The 12369-nt window shown below is 35.9% G+C and overlaps 2 protein-coding genes across 9 annotated transcripts in view; one reads left to right on the top strand and one right to left on the bottom strand.

The window, feature by feature from the left end:
* Window positions 1-12369, bottom strand: part of LOC149793651 (uncharacterized) — a 163382-nt gene that overhangs the window by 105004 nt on the left and 46009 nt on the right. The window lies entirely within an intron of this gene.
* The window catches only part of LOC149793652 (uncharacterized), a 143361-nt gene that overhangs the window by 113549 nt on the left and 17443 nt on the right, over window positions 1-12369 (top strand). For all 4 annotated transcript variants that reach the window (XM_089967631.1, XM_089967629.1, XM_089967630.1 and 1 more), the window contains one exon: window positions 5243-5371. In XM_089967631.1, the coding sequence (XP_089823757.1) occupies window positions 5243-5371 (129 nt within the window). The remainder of the gene's footprint in view (window positions 1-5242; window positions 5372-12369) is intronic.

Genomic DNA, 12369 nt, shown 5'->3' with positions numbered 1-12369 from the left:
TCACTACCACTGTTATCTCCAATAGCTATTTCAGTGTCACTTTCGATCTCGTCTGATGAAAATCCAGAAAATTCTCCATCAGAATCCGTCAAGTAAAAGTCTGCTCCTAGAGGCTGATTCTAGTTAATTTGCATCATTTTAAAATCGAAATATTTTCACTAAATCAACTGATATCGAAGTGATTTTTTTTCTCCCTTTGTTCAGCAATGTGTGCTCTATCTGTGTAAGCTAAAATTTGGTTGGTTAAGCTGCCTCCATTAGTAGGAAATGGCTTTAAATCAACCAATGGTTTGTGCAGAGTTAACTCGTCGTGTGGGAGAAAGGCCTTGCTAAATGCTGCCTCTTAAACTTGGCGCTTGTGATACAAGCTATGCAAACTCAGCCACTTCAGCGAGGCACACGGGAGATCAGGGATGTAAAGTACGAGTATACTCGTCGCCAGGGGTTAATGTGTTAAGCAAATCTATATTATGTACATTATTTTATAAAAAATAGTTTTGTAATAAACTTTATTTAGATAATGACATTTTAATACTAAACCCCATGATCGTACTTTGCAATGTAAGATAAGTGACATATAATGAGACCGCCGATTTCACGCATTCAGGAATTAAATGCCTCTCCCCCTTTATGGCTAGCTTCACAAAGTACATAAATCCCTGGAATGATCACTGACTGCTGTAGATTTTTTCTTGACAAGCAAATTATGATCACCATTCCCACCAATGAAACTTACACGAGTCAACTTGAACTGGCATTACTGTGCCATATATATAAGCATTGATTACCATCATTAAATTAAAATAAGGAATGAAGAAACATATCACGAATCATATTTGCCCCCAAAAAACTAATTCGCAATAAATGTTATTTAGTAAAGAATTTTATTTGCATATATGAGTTAACAAAAAGAAATAAGGTGGGATATAAAATGTGGGAAATAGTTATCACATGTATGGTAGCTTGAGACCACATTTGAACTGTTAACATAAATCCGCACCCATTTTGGGCATTGTTAGTTATAACAAAAGTAGGGCATGGTTTACCTGTCAATCAAGTGCTAGTGCTTTCGCTAACTGTAGAACAGGTGGTTTCTTGAAATAATCGGTCTCATAATTGGTACTGGCAATTTTAATAATCGGCTATACGCTGTATCGGCATAATCTGCAAAAAGTGACATCTGTATAGCTTTCCTCACTTTACTAAGTGTTTATCTGCTATGCCATAATGCCTGCACAAACTGTTCAGAAGCATAGGAGTCACAGTTCTGTACAAAGGTATCAAGAGTAAAGAGAAACAGGTGATGTCAACATAGGAAAAAAGAGCCTTCTTGAAACTCTGCCCCAAACACTTAATCAATAGAGAGTGTGGTGGGGATGCCATTAGTCTCCCTTCACCACCTCACAACCATATTCTACATCATGAAAAATCATGTATTCAGTGACCACTGTGATTGTTATGTGCAGCCTACCTGAACTGGATGACAATGCAGTACCCTTATTAATCGCTGCTTGTGTCGCAAATGCTGGCTCTGGGAGACACCCACCCACACACCCAGTTTTTTTTCTCTATATATATCTCCAGTAGTGGTTGGGAGAAATATCCTATTTCTTGGCAGCGCTTGGGGTATATTACTGCCTATGCCATAAACCAGAACTCCAGCTGTGGTTCAGCCATACAGACATACATTTTGACAAGCAACTATAGACTCATCACATCAGTGAGTCAAACTACATACATGAGTCTTCACAGAGTTCAGTTTCAACATTGCTGTTGAAGACTATTGGACTGTACCACCCGCAGCATCCACCACTGGCATCTGTTAGCCAAGTTCTTATGGTTAAGTCTTCAGTAGACAGAAAAGATAAGGATCAACATCTAAGACATAACCTTCTCAGTAAAGGCAATCTATTTTTTTCATAAGCTGGGTCAGTTTTCAGTAAGGTTTAACAAAATATCATGTACTGCTACTGTCGAGCTTAAAAACATGCATATAAAAGTCTAAAATTTAGATTCAAGTTTGACAATGCAATGGTAAACATTGTGTTCAATTCAAAAGTTTGTAAAGTTTACTTGAACCGTAATTACTTCCAGTACCATTTCGCAAACTGCAATTCCAAAATCTATGGTGCTCAATGGCTTCTGATATATCTCAACTTGCTTTAATGTTTTAAAAAATCATGTGGGCTGTGGCAATGGCAATCATGTTTCCCACCATGTGACATACTCCAATCAAACACATGATATCCACTCAACATAAATGTTGCCCTTCCTGAGCTTTTTTTCTCCCAGAATCTGAATAGTTTTTTATTCTTCTGTTACTACTATTAAAATGTTTTAGAAGGTTACTGTCCCTTTCATCCTGTGATGTTATTTGTCAAGTTCTGAATCTCAGTTCTGGGCTTTTTAATGTATGTTTTCCAATGACAAACCCAACTGGAATTAATATATTTTGGTATTTTGTTTCGATTCGACAAACATTTGTGATTTTGGACTGGATTCATCTGTGCAAATTATACATGAAATACATCGGATTGAAGCGGCACGGGAGAAGCGTGTTTACATCTGCAAATGTGTTTCTGTTTCTGTCATTGAATGTTTGAAATAATAATGTGGCAAAAATATGAAGTCTTTCAATTGCAATTATCAAAAAGACGCTATGGAATTTAATGCTTATTTCATTTAGAGTGCAATAAGGAGGATGCAACTGCACTTATCATCAAAATTACAGCACAATTTCGAAAACCTATGACATAGCTCATGTAATTTGGATTTGCAGAATTAAGAAAATACATTTTGAGAAAATTCAGGATGTAAAACTAAGTATATTTTATTTTGCCATTCTTATCACCGGCTAAAGAAGACATTATATGCCTTGTCACTTGTATATTATTTGTAAGGACCTTATCTTGTGTCTGCTATATAATGTAGCTAGCCTAAATCCATAACATTGTATCAACGTTAAATGTGCCAAAACAGCTGGTATGTGGCAGTCTATGAAACATGTTTTAGTAGATTCAGAAACAAATTTGTACATGACTTGTGTACAAATAAAAAATGCTGGTGTCTGTGTGTATGGTTTGTTTATAATAGAAAGTAATTTCTTTACACATGTGAATGCTATATGTGTATTGTCGTGTGAATTCAATATCGGGTAACAATGCACAATTTTGACAATGTAAAGTTAACGGGGGAAAAAAGGAGCATATAATAAATTAGATTTAAGAATTATTTAGAGTCAATACTTACCAATAAAAAGCACATAACTCAACATGAACCAAACTTCCAATATTGTCAATCAGGCATTGAAAATAATGTCTTTGAGTGGCAGGTCCAGGACCAGTCACCCAATGAGGGAACCAGGATATGACATACAAAATAACAGGCCCAAGTTGGGCCTGAGGAACATCAGAGTCAATACAAACGCTGTAATGAAAAATGTTGTAGGAGTATGAATTAAGTCAGCCTTTAAGATGTATGTACCAAAGTAAGGGTTGCTTGCTAAACACTATCACCTAAATCAGGAAACTTCAAAAATGTTTTCCTGACTCCCATCTTATTCAACCCCCGACAATTTTTTCCAAAATGTTCTTTAACTGTTCAACACACTTTGCATCCTTGTTTGACTTATTCTGTGTTATTGGAAGGCTTCCTCATTTTTGCTTCCTTTGGCTTTTCTGATTTACCAGTGAATGAGTAGCCAAAGTTTCATAAGCTTGTGACTGACATCATTGTCTGTGATGTCTTTTGGTGGGGAACCATGTGTAAAGGTTATTAAAATATCATTGTTCTAGTTAGTGGTCACTTCAAACTTATGATATAAGGATCTGCCACACAATATACACATAAGTTTTGTATAAGGCACTTCAGGTCTTGATGAATAAAGTTTCAGGTGGAAGACTGGAATGTTCTCTTCAGTGTGTGAGTATATGTGTGCGTGAGTATTATTTGGACTTTTAATGTTGCTTTAACAATTTTCCAGTCATATTGCTACAATGTGTGCAGTGTGGCAGTTTATAGTGATGTCTAGCACTGGGGCAGCATGATGTAGACATGTAGCATCATGTTCCATCCAGTCACATTATCTAGGACCATTCCGGTGGCCTAGTGGTGAGAGTGTCCACCTCGGAAGTGGGAGGTTGTGGGCTCGAACCCTGGCCGAGTCATACCAAAGACTTACAAAAATGGTACTAACAGCTGCCTCGCTTGGCACTCAGCATTAAGAGGTTAGTGTTAGGACTGGTCGGCCTGGTGTCAGGATAATGTGGCTGGGTGGGACATCATGCTACATGTTTGCGGCATGATGTCCCAGTGCGAGACATCACTATAAACTGCCACACAGCAGACACTGTAGCGATATGACTGAAAAATTGTTATAACTACATTACATATCCTAATCACACACACACATACACACACACATTACCTAGGCATTAAGTTTAACAGTCCTAACACTAACCACCTAACGCTGAGCACCAAGCGAGGCAGCTGCAAGTGCCATTTTGATAAGTCTTTGGTATGCCTTGGCCAGGTTTCAAATCTGTGACCTCCCACACCCAAGGTGGACACTCTAACCACTTTGGCCACTGAAGCAGTCTGGAATGTTCTGTTTCCAAGTATAGTAAAACCTGTCTTGGAAGACCACAGCTATAAGAGACCACCTGTTTTGAGAGTCCAGAAGATCTCCATGCAGATTTATGACCTGTTATGAGAGACCACCTGTCTTGATACCATTATTTTTGGACAGAAGGGGTGGTCTTTCAAGACAGGTTCTACTTTGATAAGACAAAAGTCTCTTTGAACGAGAGTCAAGTTTGGGTTTGTATATGCTTATGGACAAATGCTAAAGGCAAGAATTGCACACATTCTCATTCTCTGTCCTATACAAGATGTCCCAGTCTGACCGTCTTGTGTATTGCAAAACATAAGTAAACGAGTAACTCTGATCGGAGTGGACTTCTGCAGATATCTGTCAATATTTCAAAATCACTGAAGTAACAACTTTAAAAATGGAGAAGAATACTTTCAATTTCCATTTCTTAGAATACTGGGTGATCAAATGGACTTTTAATGCATAAAATTATTAGACAAAAATTCCAGGTCCCCAACCTTGCACCACTACTATTTTCTGGCCCTGCCAATGCCAAATATTGTTGCCACTACTACTGTGTGAGTGGTTTTTCCAAAAATAAAAGAGTCATCAAAATGGTTTAAAGATGTGTCATATAAATCTACTTTTCAGATCGACCACAGCAGGACTCGAACCAACATGTTCAAATTGTGAACAATATCAACACAGATACAGATTTTCTCAAAAGCATAATCCATTCAAACACAGCTTTGGTGGCAGAACTGCAAGCTAGTAGAAAAGGTAGGATCAAATATACAGTAGATTGCAGTTATTTGGGCCTTCTTTTATTCAGGGAAAACTTGTAGGAGTTCGTCCAAATTAAAAAGGTCTATCCTTCCTAATGCAATCTTACTGAACCTTAACCATCCAGGTATGCAGGTATACATTAAAAATAACCAGGTATGCAGGTATACATTAAAAATAACACAGCTTTCAAACTGTTGGTGTAAAGCAATTTGATACCAACATAAGTGGTATATCACATTGTGATCAGCCCATGGCATAATAATATGCATATATAAAGATTCTTGGAACTGTGTGCCATTGGTTCTATTCCTGTACATCAATGATGAATTTCCGATCATTAGTCATTAGCAAGAAATGAAAATAACGATAAATAGTAATAATAATCCCCGTTTTATAAATGAATTTAACATGGCACACAATTTCATCACAGTTCTTTCTTTTTCCTTTTCCCCTCCCGTCTCATGCATAAGGGACAAAAGATGATGAAATCGGGAGTGAGAATAAAAATTTGGGCTTGATGAAAACCTTGAAACTGAAATTTGCACCAAGTAACTTACAAGAAATACTGTTTGCCATAACGGTACGTGTACACTTTCATTTGGATTTATCTACAGTGTTCATAGTCAATGATACAAAGTTGCAATAGCCTGTCTTGGTTATGGGCACATGTAATGTAATGTATTTATTGCTTTTGTTGTTGTTCAGTGTTTCCTCTTACCCTCATCTATGCTTCAAAGACCACCAAATTTTGTATCTGACCCCCAGTTTTGAAACCAAAGTTAGTTTTTTTAACTCAGTCAGACCCCCCATTTTGACACCAAGAGGATTTTTTACTCTCAGTCCAGCATCCCTAGGGAATACACAAGTTGTTATTGTTTAAGTTGTTTCTTAAACCTATTATAAGGTTCTAAAAATCAATTATTATTAATAAATATGAAATGTCCAAAAGCCTGGACTCTCTCTCTTTCTGTTGACCATCATCATCATAACAAGACAGGCAAAAATCCATGAAATGGTGAGCATAGATGATTTCTGCTTGTGTCATACCACGATGTCTCTGGATCTATGAAGAATGACGGTAAATGTTTAGTCAAACCAACCAAAGGAAGGGAGAGAGAGAGTGGGGGGGGGGGAAGAGAAACAATTGTATGGTCGGCAGTCTTGTTAATTAAAGCAGAATAATGACTTAGGTCAACTGTAAACCTAGTACAATACTTTAATTACCCCTTGCTAATTCGTCATTTCGCTCAGTTTCTAGTCCACACTAAATTCCATGCGTCTGTATGTGAATGACTGAGCATTTACTGTTCACGAATGTAACGATCTGTTTTAGTGCTCTACTTTTCATCGTTAAAACCATCTTTCATGTATAAATCATAAGTGTCTTACATTGATAATTGATGTGAATACAAATAGAAACTCACAAAAGAAAACAACTTGTCAGTATTTAAAGGTGATTGTGAATAGCCGAAAAAAGTACAGAACGATATTTTGTAGCAGACACACTCGGCCTAACGGAGTTCATTCACTCAGTCAATACTCAGTATATACACATACACAGTTTCCCAGACATTATGTAGTTATTATATCTATGTTACTTTATTTTGAAACACCAGTATAGAGGACACTAATGGGTTCTTTGTCCTGCAGTTTTGCAGTACCAATGAAAATATCTAAATGATGTTGAGTGCATGGTGATGTAGACAGCAAAGAATCAGTATAACTTGCTATACAAGTTCAGCATATGAATACTGACACCATTCCCTTCCCCAGGAACAACTAGCAGGCTGCGGTGCAGTCAGAAAAAAGTGACACGTGCACAATTGTGCACACGCCACTATAAATAAACTCAACAACAACAACAAAAAAGACTGATTGGAGATGTAACCAGACATAATTTTATTTTTTTAACTAATGATTATGAAACACATTAGATGATTCCCCAAATGAACATTCATCATCTGGGAAGAGTGAAGCTAACATAGTTTGATACATTTTTTTGCAGTTTACTGGGTTAATATTCTTAACTTGGTCAGTTTAAAATTGTCATGTCCTTTGTTACATCCATGGCAATGATTCGGCTCTACCATTTGATGATTGGAAATACCTACTCTATCATTATGTCATCTAATACAAATAAAGAAAGCTGGGTAAAATTTTATCCATTTTATTTTGTATTCTTACAGATAAGTTATTACCATTCACATGTTTTCTAGAAGAAACATGATATCAAACCCATTTATACTTTATCACTGTATGTACTGGGTACAGTGGGGGTTATCACTATATTAGACTGGAGACAGTGGTGGATACCTTACATACTGACTGTCTAATATGCTCTTAGACAGGTGTATTTACTCTATTCCACAAGTCAACTCTCATCATTTTCACCTGAAAGAGTTACTGTAATGAAATCATTCCTGATATAGGGTCAAAATGTATTATTTAAACTTGAAATCTAGCAAGTAAAAAGCAATGATCAAAATTAGAAACAGGTATTGATCCAACATGAAAAGAGGATGGAAAATCCCAAGTTCCTGAGAGCTGACTGCAACACTCAACTCTTTCTGAATGAATTAAACCAAAATAATAAAAACAAATAAAACAAAATAAATAAACTGAAATCATTCACAAATTTATACCATTTATATTGTTTTCAATATTTTCAACATTCTAACACCTATCCACGGAAATTCTGTTGGGGGTATCATTTCATGACTCGTATCATGAATTATGTCAACAGATGTACTTTCCATACAAAGTCAAACACAGGCAGGAAATTATGAGATTAACATAAAACATATGTATGACTTAAGCACAAATGTCATGTCCAGACATTGTGAAAAATATTTTGATATTTATTTCATTCTGAAGTTCAGTGCACAAATTTCAATGTGTATAGTTAGTTATAATCCTCTCTAGTCCAGCTCAATACCTACTTCAAAAACTTTAAGACAGCTGCTTGGATCATACTTAAAGTACTATGATCAGAGCACACCTCCCGCTGCTCTGTACCCTACACTGGCTATCCATTAGATCCAGAATCAAACACAAAATTTGTTCTCTGTGCTACCTTTCACTGATGGAATCCAGTCCAACATACCTATGTGACCTCACCCATGTGTATACACCAGCAAGATACTGACATTCCTCTACTGACAATTGTATACTCATTATTCCCACTACAAAAACGAAGTCATACGGACGTTCTTTTGCATACCAGGGCCCAGCAACGTGGAATGAATTGCCCACTGAACTTAGACACAAAGACAAAGTGATCCCATTCAAGAGTGCTCTTAAAACTCACTTATTTCGACTGCAAGAACAAACTTAAAAGACCTAATAATGTTCCCTACCTTAAATATTTTCAGTATGTTTTTTTTCTTTCTAATTTCATGGTGTTTGTTTTTTGCAATAATATCATTATATATGTTTTTTTATGTTACAGGTGTTGTCTAATGTTGTGAAACACTTAGAGCTTCTAAAGATTAGGTGCTATACAAAGTCTTCATTATTATAATTATTATTATTATATTCCGGTGCTGTCCAACCCGAGGACAATTTTAAATGGCCCGCCAGAGCTCGAGCAGCTATATAGCCATTGCTTTTCAGTGTTCTGCTGCGGCCCTCTGCTTCAATAAAAACATTTTTCAGTGGCCCATGATGTCAAAAAGGTTGGTCAGCACTGTTATACTCACTATTAATTTAAATACATGTACTAGAGACCACTCATAACGAACAACGGGGCATTATGACAGAAATTAATCACGACACTCTTGTCACAGACATGATTAAACTTTGGAATATCCTTAATATTTTACCCAAAAATTTTAGTTTCTATTTTTTTAAACTTATTATCAATTAAATAAACATAAAGGTTATCTCCACTGTTGACTGTAAAAGACAAGCACCAGTTTTAAATTTTGTTAATTATTTATATAAAAAAATACTGACCTATTTCACAAAATCTGATAGTTATTTTATAATATCAAATTCCGTACCATATAGCTTACCTACACAAAAGTTATTATTTTACATTGATGAGAATGGTAGTTTTCACTGGTGCTACTATAAGAGACTAACTTAGGACTGGCAACCATGCTGCCTCTACTGGATCGGTGTTACAAAAGTGTGCTGGTGGTTTTGTTAGCTGAGAATTTAATTCTGTCATGGAAACATCTAAAATAAGAATCAAGTTTTGGTTCAATATGCTCATCTTTAAAACTGGAATAATTGCAAAAGCCTCTCAATATATTTGAATTAGTCACGTCCCATTATGTGTCTATTTATGTAATAAACAGGAACCATGTACAATAAAGATGTTTTAAAACCAACATATAATACTTTTCAATGGGTTCTAAAGTTCTAAATTTAACATATTCAATTTCCAATTTTTTTTACAAGATTTAATCTTTAAGGAATATTGTAAAACATGCAGACCATCTTATATTATACTATGTACAGCTCAGATATACACAACAATTCAAGAGGCAGAGATTAGATACAAAACAATATTTACTATATGCAAGCTATTTTAGTATTCAGCAGTCATGAATCGATATTAGTTGTCTCACTGCAGCCTTGTTATTCTTTACATTGAGAATGCATCTGAGACAGCTGTTGCAGGCACAGGTACTTGCCTGTGTTGGTAAAAATGAAGAAGACTATTGAGAACACTCTCTCACCTTTTTCAAAATTAAAAATGACTTGGTTTCTAAGCTGCCCCCACCCCCCTCCCAACCAATTTCATGCTAATTACCTTATTCCAACCATATTTTCACCATAAAGAAGACAATCCAAATGTGTTCAACACCTATAATGAAGTACATTACTCATCATTTAATTGCAACATTAATGCAAAGTTTCTATGTTGATTTGTGTCTTGTCTATTTTGGTCCAAATATGATAATTTTGCTCCTTTCAGTGGCATTTTGAACTATCTGTGTGTCACACAGTTGAATATATTATCCTGAAATCTCATCGATGGTTATTGTTTTTTCAAGTCACAGGTAACCACGAATCCAAACTTAATGTAATTTTTTCCCTGCATGATAAACAGGAACTATTTAGCAAAGCATTCAAAAAAAAAAAAGAGAAATTTCATGCAAAAGTGGTTAATTTAAATGTCAAGAATTTTAAAAGATGCTGCCAGTGTGGTGCTATTCATAAAACTTGTACTAATTCACATTCTTGGAGAGCAGCGATGCAAAAGAACTCCCGCAGATAAGTTTTAAGTTGTACATATGAAAATGTACTCAATGCAGAATACAAATTTTAATGAACCATTCAGTCGCTTAAGTGCTTGTCGCAACCCAAGTAAAGCCAGAAGGGGTGCCAGTGAGCTCTGGAACAACCATAATTAACAGTTTCCCAACTTATTCAGCTGACTAAGGTGGCTATGTAGCACCCTTTCAGACAGAAGCACTGAACGATATTCAGACACATAAGGAACAAAGCACGCTCAGAAACAATCAAACAATTAATAAATACAAGAGATGACATCTTATAAACAACATCTCATTCCCGAAATTGTTTTGCATCTTCACTAAATCCTATCCCAACCCAGATTCATCCTGTTACAGGCCTCATTGCCCCACTGACATCTGAGAATTTGAGAGGTCAACAATACTGGTCCTTCTCTACAGTTCCTGGTTCATCAAAGCTGACCAAGAAGCAGTCAGCCAAACGGCCCAGTGAGTCCTTCTCCCCAAGTGTTTCAAGTGAATGCATCCCAGTGTTCCCAGACAGAATCTTAATCCCAATGATTTTCTAGATGAAGTGGCTGTAAAAACCAGATGGTGAAGCCTGCAGCCTCGTTCCCCTTATTAAAAGAGGGTGGGTCAGTGTTTTATCTACCCATGCATCATGCCTCAAATATGCAGACTTTTAGATTTGATTCACAAAAGTCGTCGCATGTATGTAAAATGATGTACCCCAATGTTACGTCTTGCTGATTAATACAAAACAAAGGTTTGGTCTAAAAAATTGTCACCGGTACGTAAACTGACACACCCCAATGTTATGTTTTGCTGACAAAATAGAGGTTTGCACTATTTTATTGGCTAAATTACAACTCTCCTAAACAGGGAAAACATGCACACATCAGTTTCTTATATCACATCACCTTATGAAATAACAATTCTGACAAGCACAATAAAATGTCCAATCACCCATGTGTAGTTCAACAGATACAATTTAAAAACTCAACATATGAAATTGAACTTTTAACACAATCAATGTGATTCAACCTGTTAAAATGAAACTCTCGACATTAAAATTTCGAGAACCGCCATGTAATTTAGAAGATACAATCCAAAAACTTGACAATGGACATCAGATTTTCAGCTAACACTGCGTAATGCAACAGATGAAACCTAAACACATGTAATGGAACTTTCAACATAAACTCTTTGAACCAATACGTAAATTCAGAATTCTCGATGTATGCCATTGAAATTTCAATCACTACCTGAAACCTCTACATAAAAAATATAACTTTCAACCAATGCTGTTTAATTCAAAAGATACAATCTAAAATCTCGACCTAGAAAATGGAACTTTAAGGACAAGCATTCTTTATACATCACTCCCTCGATAACTTGAAAAACCCGCTCATAACGCAGGGTCAGGCGTGGATCCCATTTTTTAAACCAGAAAATACCCCAAAACTTGATCCCTATTTGTTGAACTTGAAGAAAATCACCATTAAAATTGGTAATGGATACTTTGATGTATTGCTCATTTTATCGTCAAAAATGGTAGATAGGACCTGGAAATTTTAATCAACACTATGAAATATCAAATTTTAAAATATGTCATAAATTTTTTTTACATTTTCTTTCCAAACGACATTCCTAGTACACAGCAATTAATGATATATAAGGAAATTTTGATCAATCAAATTGCAACTTATGCCGAGTGGAAGCAGTACTTTAACTCTTTACCTTCTGCAAGTACTTGCTGCTCTAGCTACTAAGCCTGATTAGCAGCCT

This window comes from Sinohyriopsis cumingii, chromosome 8 (genome assembly GCF_028554795.1).
Source record: "Sinohyriopsis cumingii isolate HCF-2022 chromosome 8, ASM2855479v2, whole genome shotgun sequence".
Classification (NCBI taxonomy): Eukaryota; Metazoa; Mollusca; class Bivalvia; order Unionida; family Unionidae; genus Sinohyriopsis; species Sinohyriopsis cumingii.
The sequence above is the reverse complement of the archived record's forward strand: the minus strand, read 5'-3'. Positions and strand labels throughout refer to the sequence as shown.